The sequence below is a fragment of the Suncus etruscus genome, chromosome 18, assembly GCF_024139225.1.
Source record: "Suncus etruscus isolate mSunEtr1 chromosome 18, mSunEtr1.pri.cur, whole genome shotgun sequence".
Taxonomy (NCBI): Eukaryota; Metazoa; Chordata; class Mammalia; order Eulipotyphla; family Soricidae; genus Suncus; species Suncus etruscus.
This window is the reverse complement of record NC_064865.1, coordinates 30306820-30329252: the sequence shown is the minus strand read 5'-3', so window position 1 is coordinate 30329252 and position 22433 is coordinate 30306820. Positions and strand designations below refer to the sequence as shown.

The 22433-nt window shown below is 38.2% G+C and overlaps 1 protein-coding gene across 1 annotated transcript in view; it reads left to right on the top strand.

The window, feature by feature from the left end:
* Window positions 1-22433, top strand: part of KIF6 (kinesin family member 6) — a 601782-nt gene that overhangs the window by 469444 nt on the left and 109905 nt on the right. The window contains exon 15 of the mRNA XM_049764755.1: window positions 7966-8021. Coding sequence (XP_049620712.1) covers window positions 7966-8021 — 56 coding nt within the window. The remainder of the gene's footprint in view (window positions 1-7965; window positions 8022-22433) is intronic.

Below are 22433 nucleotides of genomic sequence, written 5' to 3'. Positions count from 1 at the left end.
AAAATATACAAGGCACTGACAGAAATTTACAAGAAAAAAACATCTAATCCCATCAAAAAATGGGGAGAAGAAATAAACAGACACTTTGACAAAGAAGAAATACAAATGGCCAAAAGACACATGAAGAAATGCTCCACATCACTAATCATCAGGGAGATGCAAATCAAAACAACAATGAGATACCACCTCACACCACAGAGAATGGCACACATCACAAAGAATGAGAACAAACAGTGCTGGCGGGGATGTGGAGAGAAAGGAACCCTTATCCACTGCTGGTGGGAATGCCGTCTAGTTCAACCTTTATGGAAAGCAATATGGAGATTCCTCCAAAAACTGGAAATCGAGCTCCCATACGATCCAGCTATACCACTCCTAGGAATATACCCTAAGAACACAAAAATACAATACAAAAATCCCTTCCTTACACCTATATTCATTGCAGCACTATTTACCATAGCAAGACTCTGGAAACAACCAAGATGCCCTTCAACAGACGAATGGCTAAAGAAACTGTGGTACATATACACAATGGAATATTATGCAGCTGTCAGGAGAGATGAAGTCATGAAATTTTCCTATACATGGATGTACACAGAATCTATTATGCTGAGTGAAATAAGTCAGAGAGAGAGAGAGAAAAACGCAGAATGGTCTCACTCATTTATGGGTTTTAAGAAAAATGAAAGACATTCTTGCAATAATAAATTTCAGACACAAAAGAGAAAAGAGCTGGAAGTTCCAGCTCACCTCAGGAAGCTCACCACAAAGAGTGATGAGTTTAGTTAGAGAAATAACTACATTTTGAACTGTCCTAATATTGAGAATGTATGAGGGAAATGCAGAGCCTGTTTAGAGTACAGGCGGGGGTCGGGTGGGGAGGAGGGAGATTTGGGACATGTGTGATGGGAATGTTGCACTGGTGATGGGTGGTGTTCCTTTTATTACTGAAACCCAAACACAATCATGTATGTAATCAAGGTGTTTAAATAAAAAAAAAATCAATGTAGAGTAGTGAAAATCAAAAAAAAAAAAAGAAAGAAAGAAACTAAATCTTGGGGAAAAAAATAAACCTTGTGTGCAACCCCTTAACTGACCAACCCAACTGATTCAGAAAGCAACCCTCAGAAAGCAACTCTAGGAAGCAGAGTTCTAGTAGTACTCAGGCCTTTGCTCCCCTGCCTAGAATGCTCATCTTTTCCCCATTTCTCTCATAGAATTTCACAACTTAAGCCTCTGTTGGTGAAATTTGGTTTGATTACTAGAAGTTATTGAGATCTAGAGTGCTCTTGTGGTGGTGAGGAGAAAGGAGATAATAGCTAAGATCAAATTCCCCAAATATTGACAATAAATATCAAGCCATATGAGTCTATTTATCATCCTATGTTGTGTAGTTGGAAGTTTCAATAAAAGCTAACTGATAAAAAAAAACTCATATAAACAGAAAGAGAGAGAGAATGCAGGGATTACATGCAACTGACCTCAGCACTACATCAAAACCAGCATTATATGGGTCTCCCTAAACTCTGCCCAGAGCAACCCAAGAGTATAAAGCCAAGAGTAGTCTCCAAGTATGACTGGATGTTGCTCAAAAATAAATAAATTAATTAATTAAAACTCTTATCCTTGTAAGCAAATCTAATGGGACTATAAGATTGTAAGAGAAACTATAGTTATCTACCATGTATGTGCTTCATAGATTTTTCAGTTACCTTTTAAATTTTATGACAAAACAGAAGATGGGAACAACCCTCATCTTGTGTAACACTTTGCTCAATACATACAAAAGACACACAGTTCTGTGAGTTTCTCACATGGGCTATCTCCTACACTATTTCTCCAACACATGTTTGGGCTTTTTGTGTCTTTTCATAAATATTGGTTAGAAATTAGAGAGGAATCATTAAGTTAAGATCATTAAGTAAACATCATTAATCATTAAGTAAATATCACCGCAACCATCTGGTAGACTAGTATGTAGTCATTAAAGATAATGAAGACAGTTCTAAGGACATAGGGAAAGACTTATTTTATAATTAAAAACAAAAATATTAAAGTATAAAATTATGATATGTTCTCAACTCTATGGAAAATGAATAAAGATGGGATAGGTATGTGTGGTTACTAGGATTATTCTTTTCTGTACTTTGGAGTTTATATTGAATTTTCTTTAATGGTAAATTATGTAAATGGCAGAACAGAAGTCAGAAAAACTTTTATCTAACAAAAACCAGATAGCAAATACTTCTAGCTTTGCAGGTCTTTCAGTTTCTGTCACCGTTACCCATATTTCACTATATAATCATCATTGGTTTGTAAATCAGAAATGAATAGATGGGGCCAGAGAGATATCATGTAAGTACGGCATTTGCCTTGCATGCAGAAGGATGGTGGTTCAAATCCCAGCATCCCATATGGTCTCCTGAGCCTGCGAGGAGCAATTTCTGAACATAGAGCCAGAAGTAACCCCTGAGCACTGCCAAGTGTGACCCAAAAACAAATAAATAAATAAAACATAATAAATAATAAAAAGAGGGTTGATACTACAGATACTACAGAAATTCAAAGGATAATTGAGAATCTTTATGACACAAAACAAGAGAACTTGGATAAAATGGATAAATGACTCCTATAACCTCACAAGGTTGAACCAAGATGATCTGGAATACCTGAACAGACCTATCACAATTGAGAAAATTAAAATGGTATTCAAAAGGCTTCTCAAAAACAAAAGTCCAGACCCAGTTATATACACTAGTAAATTCTTTCAAACCTTTAAAGGGGACCTATTACCAATTATTTTCAGGCTCTTCCAGGAAATTAAAGCAACATTCAAATAGTTTCTGTGAAGTTAGCATTACCCTCATACCTAAAGCAGACAGAGATACCACAAAAAAGATGATTAAGGCCAATAACCTTGATGAACATAGACACAAATGTCCTCAACAAAATACTAGCAAATAGAATCCAACAACTCATCATAACCCAGAATAATTCATTCCAGAAATACAAGAATGGCTTAATATCAGCAAGTTAATCAATATAATACATAATATAAAAAATGTATATCTTATGAATAGATGCAGAGAAAGAATTTGATAGGTTAAGCATCCATTCATGATAAAAAGCTCTCAGTAAAACGTGAATTTAAGGAATGTACTTCAATATAGTCAAAGCCATTTACCACAAGCCTGTGACAAACATTATACTCAATAGGGAAAAACTCATAAGATCTGGCACAAGGCAAGGTTGCCCCTCTCACCACTTCTATTCAATATAGTGCTAGAAGTACTTGCTAATGTAATCAGGCAAAAATAAGATATCAAGAGCATCTAGCTATTAAAGAAAGCTCTCACTGTTTACAGATGATATGATACTAAATATAAAAAATCCTAAAGATTCTACGAAAACGCTTCTAGAAACAATAGATTCATATGGCAAAGTGGCAGGCTACAAAATTAATACACAAAAATTATGGTTTTTCTATATACAAATAATGAAGGAGAAGAAAAATATTTAAGAAAAAAACTCATTCATGGGGACGAAGAGAAAGTACAGCGGTAGAGTGTTTGCTTTGCAAGTGGCTGACCCAGATCAATGGTGGTTTGATTCCTTACATCCCATATGGTCCCCTGAGCTTGCCAGGGGTGATTTCTGAGCATAGATCCAGAAGTAACCCCTGAACAACACCAGGTGTAACCCAAACCCCCCAAAAAAGAAATCTCATTCACAATTGTGCCACAATAAATCATATCATGTACCTTGGAATCAATTTAACTAAAGAAGTAAATGGCCTAAACAAAGAAAACTACAAAACACTACTTCAAGAAATAAAAGGACATAAGAAAGTAGAAACAGAAGCTCTGCTTATGGATTGGAAGATTAACATCATTAAAATAGCAATACTTCCCAAAGCATTGCATAGATTTAATGCAATTCCTTTAAGAATACCTATGACATTTTCAATCCACAGAGAAAGAAGATGGGAGGCATCACTTCCCCCAACTTTAAATTGTAATATAAACTAATAGTCATTAAACTAGCATGGTACTGTAATAACAACAATAGAAGAAACTTGAATATTTTTAGACTGACCTGCAGGCATATGATCAATTAATCTTTGATAAAAAAGTAAGAAATTTAAAGTGGAGAAAGGAAAGCCTCTTCAACAAATAATGTTGGGAACACTGGTCAGCTACATGCAAAAAAGTAAACTCAGACCTCTCTTTAATTCCATGCTCGAAGGTCAAATCAAAATGGATTAAAGACCTAGATAAAAGAGCTGAAAGCAAAAGGTACATAGAGGAAAACATAAGCAGAACATTCCATGACATTGAAGCTATAGGTGTCTTCAAGGATGAAATACCACTGGCCAAACAAGAGGAAGCAAAGATTTTAAAAAATGGTACTATATTAAACTGAGGAGCTTCTGCACTTCAAAGAAAATATGGCTACCAGGATACAAAAACTACCCATGGAAGGAAGAAACTATTCACCCAGTATCATCGGGATACGGGGTTAATATCTAAGATGTGAAAGCACTTGTAGAAATTTATAAAACAAAAATCTAACCCCATTGAGAAATAGGGAGAATAAATGAACATACATTTTCTCAAAAAAGAAATACAGATGGCCAAAAGACATATGAAAAAATATTCCGCATCAGTAATTTTCAGATAAATGCAAATAAAAACAACAATAAGATATCATCTCACACCACAGAGACTGGCACAAATCACAAAGAACAAGAACAATCATTGCTGATACAGATACAAGGGGAAAAAGACTTTCATTCATTGCTGGTAGGAATGTCGACTGGTCCAGCCCTTTTTAAAAACAATATGGATATTTCTCATAAAACCTAGAAATTGAGCTTTCATATGATCCTACAATACCACTCCTTAGGAACCATAAAACGTCCTGCAGGAAAGCCCTCTACATTACTATGTTCATTACTATTGGCACTATTTACAACAACCAGAATCTGGAAACAACCCAAGTGGATGAGAATAGAAGAGTTGATAAAGACACTTTGGTACATCTACAGAACAGAATGCTATGCAGTACTTAAGAAAAATAAAATCATGAAATTTGCTTATACATGGATGGATATGACGAGTATTATGCTGAATTAAATGAGTCAGAAGGACAGAGATAGACATAGTATAATCTCACTCATGTTTGGGATATGAGAAAAATAAAATATAGTATGGTAATAACATCCAGAGATAATATACCATATTTTTCGTACCATAAGACACACTTTTTCGGGCCCGGAGAGATAGCACAGCAGCGTTTGCCTTGCAAGCAGCCGATCCTGGACCAAAGGTGGTTGGTTCGAATCCCGGTGTCCCATATGGTCCCCCGTGCCTGCCAGGAGCTATTTCTGAGCAGACAGCCAGGAGTAACACCTGAGCACTGCCGGGTGTGACCCAAAAAAAAAAAAAAATGGGCCCGGAGAGATAGCACAGCGGTGTTTGCCTTGCAAGCAGCCGATCCAGGACTAAAGGTTCGAATCCCGGTGTCCCATATGGTCCCCCGTGCCTGTCAGGAGCTATTTCTGAGCAGACAGCCAGGAGTAACCCCTGAGCACTGCCGGATGTGGCCCAAAAACCAAAAAAAAAAAAAAAAAAAAAAAGACACACTTTCTCTCCTAAAGATGGGGGAGTGGAGAATGTCTGTACATCTTATGGAGCAATTGCCACTTGGTGCTGAAGCCTGAGTGCAGGGGACTTTTTTTTTCATATTAACAAAAAACATATTTTAAAAAATAGTTTTTCTTTTCTGATGTAAAAATAAAAAAGTTAGGTAAATATATTTAACCAACTGTGGACTAGTGTATTGTAAGTATACTTCGGCCTTGCAGGCTGGTTATACCCAGCCTCCATCTCCTGATATTTTTTTGTTTTCCTTATCTATATTTTCCATATCTAAACTATGTACGCCTTATGGTCAGGTGTGCCTTATAGAGCAAAAAATATAGTAGATAAGGACCAGAAGGACCAGTCCATGGTAGGAAGCTTGCCACAAATAGTAGAGCAGTGTAGGATAGAGGAAGGTCCACTATGACAATGATAACTGGAACTGAACGCTGGATAAGAACTGGGTGCTGAAAGGAGATAAAGTGGTGTCGATTATTAACAATGACAATTGTTGGTTATTAATATTAATATTTTAATTTTAATATAATCAATTATTAGTGTTAATATTAATTACTGATAATGAATTGTCAATACTAATAATTAACAGTAATGCAAAACCACAGTGTCTAAAAGGAAAAAAGTGAGGGAGAGAGAGAGAAAAGAGAGAAGTAAAATGTCTGCCCCAGATGCAGGTAATGTGCACTGGTGAAGGGTACTGTATATTGTATGACTGAAACTCAATCTTAAACAATTTTGTAACCATGGTATTTAAATAAAGTAATTAAATTTTTCTAAATTTTGTTTTGGAACTTTTAGTACATAATTATAGACTAGTAAGTAACAAATTATTTTTAGGTAATACCAGCATATTGCTAACTCTTCACATAATGATCACACCTATCATTCTTGTGAAAATATGGCATAAATCTGCAGCAAAGTATAGGCACTCATATCAGGGTCATATGAAAGCAGCCACAGAGATAATGAATACATGTATATATCTAGGTGTCCAGACAACTTCATTTGCAGAAGCAGGTGGTAAGCTTTTTCTCATGATAATTTATAATTTGCTAACCTCTGATAATTATTTCATAATCTTAAAATAAAATTTATGTTTATATATTATTTTGGGGGAAGGGAGTTGTTTGAGGCCACACTCAGAAATATTTAGGCAGGGATCTAACCACGGTCATCACATGCGAAGCAAGTGCTTTATAATTTTTTTTAATTTATTTTTTATCTAAATACTGTGACTAACAAAGGTATTTATAATACAGTGTTTCAGGCACTCAATATTTTCACACCAATGTCACAAGTGGTTCTTCCGTCCGCCAATGTCCATAATTTCCCACCCACTCCTAGAAGAGTGTCTCCTTAGCAAGTATACACAAATTTACATCATATTGCTTGTTACAACAAAATGGCAAATGGAATTATCAAAAAATAGATATATGAGATTTAAATAATAAAATAACTAAATAATATAATTATTAATAGTATATTAATAAATAAATTATTAATAAATAATAAAATAACTAAATTCATTGAGGACCAACTGCTCTGGTTGGTGATAGTTGAATTTGTGTAGTTTTGCTCATTGAGTTTGTAGGCTTCTATGCAACTTTTCTACCAAATTTACAGAATTCCTACTGGGATTTCAGCCTCTATGAAATTTGGAGCATAATTGACTGTACACTACAGGAGCTATGGCACTAGGACAATCTGGTGGTTTAGCATTCCTTTTGAGATTAATTATGCAGTTGTGTCATTTATATGGGTATGGATGTGGGCTGCAGGGTCTTTCTTGTAGGGAGTGGAATCTGCCTTTCCCCATTTCACTACGGCCCCAAAGTTTTCATCTTCTACACAAGTCTATCTGGGGCAATTCAACAGCTTGTCATATTTTTGGCAAGTGCTTTTCTATAGCTCTAGTTCTAGAGATAAAACCCCATACTATAGCTCTAGTTCTTGAGGTATTTGTTCCTTGATGTTACTCAGTATTGTGATTTTGAGCACAGTAGAGACTTACAACTCTAAATTATTCTGATTCCTCTGCCTTACAAAATACTAGAAACTTTATATCATAAATTACATAAGAATTAAAAATTATTAACTATTAAATTTTGGATTAAAATCTGTGTAGATAGAGAAGAAAGCCAAGATACCAGTAATTTTGATAAATTTCAATTTATTTCAATTTGCTTTCATCTTTTAATAAATTTTCAAATATTTCTGAGACCTCTTACAAGTCTGTTGTTTTTTTAGAACACAATTGAGAATGAACCACAAAAGTGAGTGAAACTTTTCTTTTTTATTCCTCCAGGTTTTCTGAAGCGAAGGCCCTAGGAGAGATCATAAATAAAGCAAGGAGTAAAGTTGGTAAGCAGACAAGCCACATTCATGGGTCCCTGTGGGAACTGGGTAATAATGTATATCCAAATCTTCAGGATGCCTGCCTGAGGGATGGATACTCATTCCTCATTACCACAGCATCTCAGCTACTTGGTAAGTGGCGTGGAGAACTCCTCTTCCCAGAAATATGTCCTCTATTCCCTGGACTTCAGGAAAAACTTCTGTTGTCTGAAACTTGAAATTTGTATCCCAGTTCAGGCTTGAACTCCTGCTCCAATGAGAGAGTTCAACATTTTCCTGGTGTTGAGTTAGCAGTTTCTCTCCTGGTCAGAGCAGCCCAATTACAGGGATGTTCTCTTTCCTGTACTTGGAAACACAGGGTTGTTTGTTTGTTTGTTTGTTTTGTTTTGCCTCCCAAAGCCTCTCCTTAGCCTGTGGGACTCGGGTGAGCATTTTTTCATTGCCATATAGTAAGCCAGTAAAAGGTTAAAAATCAGAAATGAGCCCTTTGCCTTCCCAGAACACAGCCTACCAAGCTGCCTACCACTTGAGAGAACATCTCTGGAAAGGCGATGCTAAGGCTACAGTAAATTAGCTTATAAAAATAAGCCTCATAAGTCCTGGGATATAAAACAGTAGAGGAAGGCACTTACTTTGCATGTAGCCAATTAGTCTAATTCTTCAATAGCATATATGTGCAAGATCGACTCATGAGCACAAGGTAAGGAGTATCTCCTAAGATGGAGTGTCTTAACTTCAGACCCAGGATCCTGTATGAAAAAAAGAACTTTTATTTTTTTACTGAACTCTAACTGTAGTATTGCCCAACCTTTACTTATAAAACATAAAACTAGGAGATACGGGAAATGGCAATAGAACCAGAGACACCTCCCTTAGCTAAGTGCTGAGGGTTTGAAGGCTCTGATGAATGTTCCAGAGAAGATTACAGTCTTCAGAAACAGTCTGGATATGTTGGTACAAATCCTGGGAAGGAGACCTTTTTTCTGGATAATTACAAGTAGAATTCATACCAGTGTTGAGACTCAAATATCCCTGACTGTAGAAGTGATTGGCTCAGTGGTGCTAGTTAGGGCAATGCAAATAACCAACTGAGGCTCATCTTCTGGTCACCTGTGCTTCAAATGTGCTCTTGATCACAGAGGTCTAGCTAAGTGTTCTCTGAGATCAACTTATTACTGAGCAGATACCTCACAGTGCATCTCAATGGCTAGCACCTCAAATATAGGTAATTAAAGCAGGAAAATACAACACCACTGCACTTACTTTAGAGTTTCAAGGCAACCTTCAAGAGAATTTTAGACATACTATATTTACTGAGTGAATTTTCTTAGGGAGAAAGTGAATCAAAGGAGTTTCTTGTCCCTAGATCATCTTTTAGTAAAACTGAGAATCAGAAAGTGGGCATCTGACAAAGGGGTACCAGCTATATGAATAGGAATCATCCTTATCCCCACAGCATCTCATCGCATTTCTTCCTTGGACCCACAAGGCAGGACTCAGATCCCAGCCTCCAGTTATCCCAAAGAACTATCCCTGGAGGGCACTAGTGCATTCAGTAAATAAAATACATCTAAAATTCTCTTTTCCTCCTTTCTTTCCACCCTTCATCTTTCAGTTCTACTTGCTAGTTTCTCTGATAATTTTTCCCATTTCCTGGCAAAGTGCTTTATTAACTGGTTAGAAGAATTCATGAGAAAATAGGGTTCTTGGCAGCCCTGCACTTCTTAGCCTGCTGAGTTCAGTTCCATGAGCATACTATATTATTAGATTATTTTTCCTTGATGATGAAAATTTTTAATTCACTGATTCTGCAACATCCTCTTCTTGCTAACCCCGTGCACAGGCACATAGATCCCTATGATGATCACCTAATTGCAAGAAAATTTGATATTATAGAGAAAACACAATAGTAAATCTCTTGAGACTCCAAATCAGACCAAAAAAAAAAAAAAACTGGGAAATGAAACGAAGTAAAGTTATACGCATGAACCCTATATCATAACAACGTTCAGTAACAATATTACAAACCACAGTGCCTAAAAGAATAAGAGAGACAGAAAGACAGAAAGAAAGAAAGAAAGAGGAAAAATGTCAACCATAAGGGCAGGCTGTGAGAATGGAGAAACAAGAGATTATCTAAGCCTAGGAAAATGCATGGTGGGACATTAACATTGGTGAAGGGATGTGCTGAAACATTATATGACCAAAACTCAGCTATCAACAACTTTTAATTCTGTAGCTCACAGTTATATAAATTAAAAAAATAAAGGGAAATAAAGAGGATCCAAATATCTTATGAAGATTCAAAATGGAATATCTAATTTTTTGTTTGTATTAAAACTATATCTTGTGAAAAAAATATTTTGTGTGCCAAAAGAGGCACTTTTATTGGATATGGATTCTAGTAATCTCTAAAAGTAGAGATAATCTAAAGACAAGAAAGGAACAAATTTGGGCCAGAGCTGTGGCACAAGTGGTAAGATGTCTGCCTTGCCCGCACTAGCCTAGGACAGACCTCGGTTCCATCCTCCAGCATCCCATATGGTCCCCCATCAAGGAGCAATTTCTGAGCACATAGTCAGGAGTAATCCCTGAGCGCCACCAGGTGTAGCCCCAAAACCAAAAAAAAAAAATAATAAATTTGTTCTCTCCCTTTTCTTTGTTGCTCTTGTTACTGTCAGGACAAAGGTCATACACACAAGCTTGCCTGTGCTTTCAAGGGTCACACTATTTGTTGTGGTACTTATGGAATGGGAGAAGGGCAGTTGCTGTGGTGCTCACAGAAATGCTTATCAGTTGCAAAGCTTGGTCCTCGCTGTGGCTAGTGTGCTGGATATGGCTCACTTTGTTTTAGTACCTGGGATGTCAGAGCACCTGGGACAGCTCAATTACTGTGGACAGCGACAGTTACCAAACTCACATTTTACCTTGCAAGATTCACTCTACTGGGGGATTGGCCCTACTGGGCTCTACTAACTATCAAACCTACTAATGGGAAATCATACTATCAAACCTTGGCCTGCCACATTCAAAGCATGTGTTCATCCTATTGAGCCATCTAGTAGCCATTTTTCTCTTTTAGCAGCTGAGCCATTCCTAGAGCCCCCAAAAATGATTTCTTGCGGCCTTTTTGTAACAATTCAGAGTGTTGAAGTCCCAAGACAAGCAGTTATCTGAGTGACAACCCATACCAGCATGACTGATACCTATGTGGGTTTGACTGAATGTTTAGCTGTCATAATTTAGAGATCAAATAGCAACAAAAATGATTTCAGCAAGCTGCAGCTTTGGTAGCATGTAATAACTGACAAGAGGTAACGCTAATAGTTGTCATATATAAAAAGGAAGCAGTGATCTGTTCAGTATTTCAGAACAACAAAAGGATAGCTTACTGCCTCCTAAGAGACCTGGCCAAATGGTCTTAACAATCATCAAGGGTCCAGGATCTGACCTTTGCTAGGTTGCTTCAGGAAGGTTGGTCTGTGCCAATTCAACTCATTGTAAACCAGAGGAAAAGTTTGTTAATTTACTGCTATTTTCATATAGATGGGAGCTTTAACATCAACAGGTTTATCTTCCAGAAAGGTAAATTGGAAGGTTGAGAAATATACTTTTTCAAGCACAAAGGGAACATAAACAATGCCAAACTCTGAACAGGTATATTTTCAAGTTCACATTGAAGTTTCATGGTTATTCACTGACCACAAGAGCTAAGATTTTGCAGTGATAACCAGCTGCCTCCAGGCCTCTACTTACAATGCCCTTTCCTGCAGAAAAGACCAAATCCACCTGGTGAGTTAAAACTTATTAAACTCACCCATCCTCATTTCTCAAGTATGAACCCCAAGTCACTGTAAGAATTTTGGATCCAAGAATAATTACTTTGAGTATTGCCCTTCATGAGGTGGTGCAGAGAGAAACCAGAGTCCAGCACTTTGATCTGATACAACCCACAGTCAGGCTTTTGGCTTTCTCTACAGGTCTGCTGTGGTAGTTGCTAGCAGCAGACCATGGTGTACCTACTGCATGGTTTTGCTCTATTTAGCCCCTAGCAGTGTCTCTCCTCATGAAAGGCCAATAATTGTTTGCTTGCTTTTTTGCTCAAAGTGATGACAGAGAAACCCTGGTTGACCTAATTTCTCTTTTCTTGTTCTTGCGGATGGCAGTTCAAGGGGCTTAAATTGGGAAGATGGGGATGTGCTTTGCATATATAAGGCCCTGAGTTCTAGCTCTACAAAAGAAAACAAAAAGACAGTTTGGGTGAGAAATGCAGCTTTAATCCAGGCTGCTGTGGTCAAGGAGGAGGAGAAAAGTATTTCATTTCAGAAAGTAGTTACAGGGCAAGAGATATAATATAAAGGGGAACATTCTTGCCCTGCTTTCTACCGACCCCAATTTGATCCCCAGCACCAGCAGGAGTGATTCTTCAGCACAGAACCAATAATAGCTCCTGAGCATTATCAGATGTGACCCTAAAGACTCCAAAATAAATCAATTGGAACAGAAAGAAGACACCTGTTCAAGTGATAGTGCACTTACATAAAACAGGCTAGCATGTGAAGCTAGCATGTGGAAGCCTTAATTTGAGGTCCCCAGCACTACCTGGTCCTTCCAAGCACCATCACTAAGCTTTACTGAGTATAAAGTCATAAAAACTTTAATATTGTTTCCTTTTTTATTTTCTGCAGGGGAGGCACACCCAGCAGCACCCAGCGGTTACTCCTAGCTCTGTCTTAGAAATCATTCCTGAAAGGCTCCATGGAACATATGGGATGCCAGGGATGGACCTCAGATTGGCTGTGCATATGAGAAATGCTCTACCACTATCAAATCCAGCCCCATGTTTTGGTTTCTTTTTCAGGGGAAAGGAAAGCACTCAGCAGAACTCAGGGTTTTCTTCTGTCTCTGCATGTGGGGATCACTTCTAGAATTTCTCAGGGGAGCATATGCATTGTCAGGATCAAACTGGGGTCAGCTGCATGTAATACAAGCACCTTATCTCTCTATCCCCTAAGAAATAAAAGAAAAGGAAAAAATGAAGCCAGAAAAAGAAGTACTGAAATTGCATGTGGCTGATGCTGGCTGTATGGTGCACTGAGTACCAAAAGCAAATTCAAATAGAGCTTAAAGTAGCCCCCCAAACACTGAATCGCATGTTTCCAAATGCTAAATGGTTTATTATTTTTAATTAAAAAGGGTACTTAGAGAGATAGTACAGTGGGTAGTGCTTACCTTGCACTCATTTGACTTGGATTCTATCCCTGATGCCCCATAAGATCTGTGGAATATATCAGGAGTGATCCCTGAATGCAGAACAAGATGTCTTTTTATTTATTTATTTATTTATTTATTTATTTAAATAAGATGCATTACATAGTTGATCATAATATACTTGTTTCCAGATAAGTGAAAGCAAAGTTATTGAAAGGGGGAAAAGAAAAAGAAAGAAGGGCCCGGAGAGATAGCACAGCAGCATTTGCCTTGCAAGCAGCCAATCTAGAACCAAAGGTGGTGGTTCAAATCCCGATGTCCCATATGGTCCCCCGTGCCTGCCAGGAGCTATTTCTTTTTCTTTTTCTTTTTTAATCATTTTTTTTCTTTTTTTAATTTTTTATTTCTAATTATGAGAACAAAGATGCAAAGAAAGAGGACAAGGTAAAGTTACAGTGGAAGGACAATCACGCATAACATAATTCTCAGAAGAAGTCCCCTTGCTGATATCTTAACTTTGAACTTTCAGCCAAAGAACATTAAGATAAATAAAAAAGAATCCATGTACAATTACTTTGTCCCTCAAGTCCCCAGATTGTAACACATTATAATATTTCTTAACAGCACACAAGGCAATCTAAAGCCATAAAACTTACATAACTCCTTAAACATTACAGGCATAGTATTTTTTACATTTCCATGTATATGCATATTAGCTTAAGTTAACCTCAAATTTTAAGTGGTTTTTTTTAAGGATTAGAGTTAAAGGAGCACAGTAAAAACAGTGTTAGAGTGGCAATTATTGTTTGCATAGGCCCAACAAAATATGAGGGGCATGGAAAGGAATAACCTTGGCCTAAATACAGAGACCCTACCCCTGAAGTTTCCTGGCATAAGACCAACTCTAGACTCCAGGCAAGTTAGATCGTCCAATCCAAGACATTGTCCGTAGTGCCATCACACTTTTCACACAGTCTCTGTTGTTGGTATCATGTTTCTGTATTAAAGATCCTGGAATCTGCATATCCTACATTGAAGTCAGGATGTGGAACATCCTCTCATTTCACCTCACCATTAAAGGGCAATGCAGAAAGCCTTGTCCTGTATGCAGGTCGTTGTTGTTGTTGTTAAGTCTTCTCAGTGTTAAGGGAAGTCTCTTTTGAGCAGGTCGATGTCTGAGCAGTGGTAGGGTCTTCCATGGTAGAGGATTGCTTCCAGGTGATGTTATAGACAAACCTGGATGTTTTGTGGATGGCTTCCCTGGTTCAGGGGTGAAAGGAAAATGCCCTTTCTTTTGAGGCCTGTGCCAGGTCATTATGTCAATGTTCAGGGTGTAAGGTCCCTTTGCACTACAAAATTTGTGTATTCCAATCTCTATTAGATAGGATCTTAATTTGTATGTATAGTATTTTCCCATTTTAATGTGCCTATGCAACAAAGGAGCATATCACGTGGCATTATTGGTGCATATAGGGACCATTAGAACAAGTCCAACAATTCCCATGACATGGTTCAATCATAAGCATTAAACTGGGGGACTCTTTCACCAAAATTCCTTGTTGAACAGCTCATAAAGAGAAGATAAAAAGTGGTTAGAATCGTCACTGTATAAGAGAATATTTAGTAAGACTTATAGTTGTCAACGAAAAAGCAAAATAGTCTAAAGAAATACGTGTCCATTTTATGTCTTTTGAAACAGTTTTGGGTTGTTACAATTCATGGCTTTAGTCTGTGATTAGGATTGTGCAATACTGAAGTTAAAAAGAGTAATGTGGGTTAGTGATGTTTGGGGGGGTGAGAGAGTTAAGGAGTAAAAATGAGTTTTGTAGGGGTGTGGGAAAGGGCAGAATACAAAATGGACATTCTGGATATGCAAAACATAACATAAAGAAAAGGAATACTCTTAATACATGCAGTGCGCGTGGCCCCCACGCGGTTTTTCATATGCAGAGTGGTCAGAAATTGCCAGTGACAAACAGCGTAACCGAGCAAATCTCAGCACACCCAAAGTTAGGACCAACCATTTCTGGCCACCTGGGCTGCCACCCCAGAAGGCCTGGAGGCCGGGGGCAGAAGAGGGGAAGGCTGGGGGCCTATCAAAGCTCCCATCGCACCCAAGTTAAGGAGAAGGCTTTCCACATGGGGTCTTCCCTAACCCCATTCCAGCTAGAGCTAGCCTCCAGCTCAAGAGAGGATCAAGAGAGACCCACCCTATACCCTGTGCCCTTCCCACCCTAGAGCTGAGGGAAGGGCGGGGAAAGCTTGGGACCCCATCCAGGAGGGACCCCTGACACCCACCTTGTCTGGCCGCCTGGGCTGCCACCCCAGAAGGCCTGGAGGCTGGGGGCAGAAGAGGGGAAGGCTGGGGGCCTATCAAGGCTCCCAGCGCACCCAAGTTAGGGAGAAGGCCTTCCACATGGGGTCTTCCCCAACCCCATGCCGACTAGAGCTAGCCTCCAGCTCGAGAGAGCCAGGAGCTATTTCTGAGCAGACAGCCAGGAGTAACCCCTAAGCACCACCGGGTGTGGCCCAAAAACCAAAAAAAAAAAAAAAAAAAGAAAGAAAAAAGAAGAGAGAAAGAAAGAAAAGAAAGTTTAAAAGAAAGAAAAAAGAAAAAGTACAATAGCAATCACATTTGTGAAAATTATTGTATCTCCTATGAGGTCATTATACAATGGCAGAAAGTTTAGTAAACTCTTGTTAGCTGCTCATTCTGTTAAATCAGTGTGTTCCTATAGGGATGAGAATATTAAACAAATGAAGTTGTCCAGACATTCCCAGAACTATTACTGGTGCTACAAGTTTTAGGAGCATGTACTCAGCAGCCAGGGCTCCTTGAAGAAGGAAGATATGGCAGTGGGGTAGGGGAGGGAGGTGCCTGAAAACTGCACTCATTCCAAGAAGCCCTGGTAATATCAGCCCCCAAATTGACATACTTGATCAGATTGGCATTTTGAAGAGAATCAGAGAGTAGCAGTGATGAGATAGGACCATCAGGAAAAAGGTGATTCTGGGTGATGGAGGCAGTAGGTGTGGCTTTAGCAGGGCATTAGCTTGACCCACCATCTCTTCCCGAAATGATCAGCTTTCTGCTACATGGGCTGGTGTATCCATAATCTTTCATGACTTGGTTTACATCTCATTCAAAAAAATAGTGAATCTATGGAATTGGCCAGGTTTGAACATGGCAACTGAGTTTGTGGGAGTGATTACAGTTACCAGGGTTTCCAAAAGAAGGAACATATGGGGGAGGTTGCTTGCACTCATTCTGCACATTGTCCCTGGTGATATCAGCCCAAAAACTGGCATAAAGAAGTAATTCTTAAGCACAGACTGATTTAGCCCCAAACATAATAATAATAATAACAACAATAATAATGATAGTAATAACAACAACAATAATAAAGAGCTTCTATATCAGCAGGAAAAGGTAGGGTAAGGCTAGGATGGGAGATGTAGATCAAATGATTCCTCAGTATCCTTGGTTTTATCTCAGGGAATACAGAATTAAGGGTTTATTAGCTCAAATCTAATAAGATGCCTCCAATTCCTCTAAGTTCTCAAGGAAGCACCTTGACATTACCCATTGTTTTCCAATAAACTGGAATTTTATTTCTCTTTTTCATAGTCAAACTTTTCATCTTTTCTTTAATGAAATCCTGCATTGCTTTCTCATTTGGAAAGGGCATTACCCTGTATATATATTTTTTCCTAAATTTTCTTGTAGTTTTTAATATTGTCCTATTTTTATAATCAACGCATGCATGGAATTATTGTGGAATGTGGCTTCTGCTGAGTCTTGAGTTGAATTTTTTTAAATAATTTATTTTTTTCCATCACCGATTGTACTTGAGGAAATGCCTTACAATAAAAAATCTTCCCCTCGTAGAGTTATTTTAGATGTTCTGGAGGCAATTGTTGCATTCTAATATCATCATAGCACTAATGAACATCTTTGACATCATATATATAGACATACATATATTTCAAAGTTAACTTTGCCAGAAATGCTATTACTTTGATATCAAAATGATTTTGCAGGGAAGTGTCAACTTCTTTGTAAACCAGAAAACCCATGGATGGCATATCTATGTGGGGTGAGAGGTCCCTTCTATCCCTCCTAGCTAAGGTCCTTTCAGATAGACAAGACCCCAATCTATTGATCTTATATTCTATGGAAAGCTATTATCTTCTAATGCAGCTTCTTGCACTGGGTTAATGTCACTGATCAGAGGAGAAAAGGGTAGATGGAACCCTGCTGTTTCCCTTCTAAGCAGGAAGTTAGCTTCTACTGATAGAAGGGAAAATTGTGTGCATGAGGCAAGAACAGGGAAGAACTGAAGAGCAGGGGACTGGCTTTCCACTGTCAACCACTCTGAAAACATTGAATCCCTTTCCTGAAAAGTACTGGTTGCTGTCACAGAAAAGACATAGGGTGGTACCCTAACCAGGGTCTGAGTAGTTTCTCTGCCAGCTGTGCAAGGTCAATCTCAACCCATCAGAGGAGGGTCCAAGTTACAAAGAGCTGGTCTGAGGCCAAAATCTACTACTAGACAGTACTGAAAAAGTAGAGAAACTTTCAGGCATTGCCTAGTAGAATTACAGCTCAGGCATTTTTCAGACCAAAGTCCAGTCCCTGTTGTTAGGATGGGGAAAGTAGTAACGGAAAACCTTGGTAAGCCACCTGAAAGGGCAGCGGGGTCAGGACAACCAGGATAGGATAGCACAGAGATACAAAACTTAAAGTTTGGTGTCAGAATTTGCAGAGCTAGGGTTGCCTGAAAGGATGACAGTTCATAGAGAAATTGAGGAATAGGAAACTCAGGCTTTGGGTCAATTAGTTTCATAGATGGTTCCCACCTTAAAGATCTTAATGGACCAACTTTAATTGAGAAATTTCTAATGCATGAAGAAATTGAGGAATTCCATAGTCTAAAAGTATGCCCAATAATACTTTTCACATAAGGGGATTTCTTAGAATTGAGATTAGAAATTGAGTAGGAATTAGAATTGAAATTATATTGAGTAGGAAAACTCAATCTAATTGTGGAGTGTCTTGGCCCTGTCATAGAAGTTCCTCTCTAATTTGATGTTGATGAGAAAAAGACAAAGTAGCCAGGGAAGGAGCCTTTTCTTCCTCAGTATTACTAGAAATAACATAAAAGGAAATGTTAGAAAGGGTGAAGAGTCTGAAGCAGGCAAGAGAGGGCAGGCCTACTTTCCTGAGGTCTTGCTGGAAGTAAGGTATTCTTAAAATGATTGCTTTTTGCCTCATTTCAATTGCACTCTTGATTCCTCAGTGAATTTGCTATAGAGTACTCAAACACTACATTAATATACATATACATATTCACCCAATACCCATCAGATAAGGGGCTAATCTCCAAAATATACAAGGCACTGACAGAACTTTACAAGAAAAAAACATCTAATCCCATCAAAAAATGGGGAGAAGAAATGAACAGACACTTTGACAAAGAAGAAATACGCATGGCCAAAAGACACATGAAAAAATGTTCCACATCACTAATCATCAGGGAGATGCAAATCAAAACAACGATGAGATACCACCTCACACCCCAGAGAATGGCACACATCACAAAGAATGAGAATAAACAGTGTTGGCGGGGATGTGGAGAGAAAGGAACTCTTATCCACTGCTGGTGGGAATGCTGTCTAGTTCAACCTTTATGGAAAGCGATATGGAGATTCCTCCAAAAACTGGAAATCGAGCTCCCATACGATCCAGCTATACCACTCCTAGGAATATACCCTAGGAACACAAAAATACAATACAAAAACCCCTTCCTTACACCTATATTCATTGCAGCTCTATTTACCATAGCAAGACTCTGGAAACAACCAAGATGCCCTTCAACAGATGAATGGCTAAAGAAACTGTGGTACATATACACAATGGAATATTATGCAGCTGTCAGGAGAGATGAAGTCATGAAATTTTCCTATACATGGATGTACATGGAATCTATTATGCTGAGTGAAATAAGTCAGAGAGAGAGAGAAAAACGCAGAATGGTCTCACTCATCTATGGGTTTTAAGAAAAATGAAAGACACCCTTGTAATAATAATTTTCAGACACAAAAGAGAAAAGAGCTGGAAGTTCCAGCTCACCTCAGGAAGCTCACCACAAAGAGTGATGAGTTTAGTTAGAGAAATAACTACATTTTGAACTGTCCTAATATTGAGAATGTATGAGGGAAATGTAGAGCCTGTTTAGGGTACAGGCGGGGGTTGGGTGGGGAGGAGGGTGATTTGGGACTTGGGTGATGGGAATGTTGCACTGGTGATGGGTGGTGTTCCTTTTATGACTGAAACCCAAACACAATCATGTATGTAATCAAGGTGTTTAAATAAAAAAAAAATTAAAAAAAAAAAATAATATTGTAAACACTTTATTTAAATTACAATGGAAGAAAATTTTATTAAAAATAATTTATTGGAAATGTAAAAAAAAAAAAAAAAAAAAAGGAAGAAACTCTGTTCTCCTTCTCTCTCAGCACCACCTGTAACTAGTGAGAGCATAATCACATTTATAATTTTTATGCATCTCCTATCCCTTTTACACAGCTATAAATAGAAGGGTAGATATAGACAAAGAGATAGAGAAATAGAGCAATAGAGAGAGCTATGGATAGATAGATATACAGACAGTCAGTTAGGCAGACAAATAGTTAGATAAACAGACAGATATATAGATTGATGTTAGACATACAGATAGATAGATAGATATAGATATAGATATAGATATAGATATAGATATAGATATAGATATAGATATAGATAGATAATATACAGAAGACATTCCTGAAGATACCTTGTTGCAAAAAATGTAATTGCAATGTGTATGTTACACTTTTTGTTTTTTTGTCCTTTACCTTCTCAATTGTCTAAGATTTATTTCTATTTATGAGCTAGAGGATTAAATTAGTGGGTAGTTCACTAACCTTCAAGGCAGCCATTCGAAGTCAATCCCTAACATTAGAACTGATCCCTAAGTAAACTCTGAGCACCACTGGATGTGGTCCCAAAACAAAACAATAAAAAAAATTATTTTCCTTTTGAGGGGAGTCTGGTAGGAGTTAGGCCATACCTGGCAATGCTCTGTGGCTACTCTGGGTCCTACACCTACGAATTACTCCTGGCAATACTTGGAGAGCCATGCCAGGAATTGAATCTGTGTCGGCCACCTGTAAGGCAAAAACCCTATCCACTGTATTATCTCTCTAGCTCCACAAAATAATTGTTTCTGTTTCTTACTTCTTTTTCCTTTGCTACTTGTTTTTTGTTTGTTCTTAGGTCACACCAGAGGAGCTCAGGGATTACTCCTGGTTCTGTGCTCGGGATCACTACTGGTGGGCTCTAAGACATATCATTGGAGAGTTGAGGATTGAACTAGAGTAAACTGCATGCAAAGTAGTCTCTTTACCTGCTGTATATCACTCTAGTTCTTTCTTTCTACCTTTTCTTTACCATGGTATATATTAATGTTTTGTAATTCAAGTACATTTTATTCTTCAACTTGCTTTCTCACTGAACAGTGTGCATGAGTCAACACTTGCCATCTTAATGAAGCTGCTTATTTGTGGGTGGGGGGGTGGGGGGTCTCACCCAGCTGTGCTTAGGGCTTACTACTGCCTCTGTACTCAGGGGTCATTCCTGGAGGATTCTGGAGATTATATGAAATGTCAAAGGTTGAAACCAGGTTTGCTGCATGCAAGGCAAGATCCCTATCCACTGTTCTATCTCAAAGCAGCCCCAAAGCTGCTTTTCATGTAGAGAAAACTGTGATCTACTTCCTTTTTTGCAACAGACATCTTTTGGTCCCCCAATTTTTCCTCTCACAAATAATGCATAGTTTTGCCTACAAATATTGAGTTTCTTTACAGTCTTTGCCTGAATGTGGGGAACACAGCAGGGGATGTGATGGTTAATTTTCATGAGCACTTCACAGTTGTCTTCTCAAAACCAAAGGGTTTCATTAGTTTGTCTTTACAACAGTGTGTGACACTGCCCTTTCTACCTCCTTGCTTGCACATTTATTATCTGTCATTTCCAGTTTTGCCAGTTGGAAAGCAAAAAAATTATGATATTTCATGACAGCTGGTGGAATTGAGTGCTTTTTTCATGTGTCTCCTAGCCTTTGCCCATTTGGTGGATTAAATTTCTCTCCTTGATTTGTAGGAGCTCTGTGTGTCCTCTGGATATTGGGTCTCTGGAATGTATGGCAGATGTTTTCTTCCAGTTTGTTACTTGCTTTAATTTTCTTGTGAAATTTTTGGAAGAACCATAAGACAAATGCTTTTCTCTAATTTCCAGAAATTGCCGTGGAAAACTACTGGTCTGTCTAGGTTTGGGGAGGAGTGAGTGCGTGCGTGTGTGTGTGTGTGTGTGTGTGTGTGTGTGTGTGTGTGTTGCACTTGTTTGTAGGAAGACACTATCAAACTTGCTGCACTCATAATAAACTGTCCCAAAAAATGATATCCAAGGTAATTTTGTTTACACTTACGAGCAAAACTAGAATGATGGGGCCCGAGATATAGAACAGTGGTAGGCCATTTGCTCTGCACACAGCAGATCGGGGCGGACAGTGGTTTGAATCTTGGCATTCCATATGGTCCCCTGTGCCTGCCAGGAGCGATTTCTGAGCACAGATCCAGGAGTAACCCAGAGTGCCACCGGGTGTAAACACTCCCCCCCAAAAAAGACTAGAATGATCATTTCATTTGGCTTGTAGTAGTTATATGAATAAATGATTCCTACATATAAATGGTTGTCTCTTATCAGACCCCAAGTCTGGAATTTTACCACTGAAAACAGACTTTGTTAAGAGGTAAAAACTGATTTTTATTAATTTAATCTTTGTTGAAGATGTTCTTAATGATGCCTAAATATTTTTATTTATTTGTGTTTTCATAAAACAACTTTTAAACATATGTTCAGATAATGCTGAAATCCTGAAAACACCTAACAAATAATTGGAATCTAGCAGTAGCTATCAGCTCATTAGCAAATGCTAGGGTCCTTTGACACTCCCTTTCATTGAAAAACAAAAGAAAGTAATTAAAAGTAGGTGAGATTTTAAATAAATCTAATAAACAAGGGGAACCAAGGGCTTGAAGTTATTAATTGCCAGTCCCAGAAACCTAAGGCAAGTTCAAATCAATACATAAAGGTCGTGAAATGTT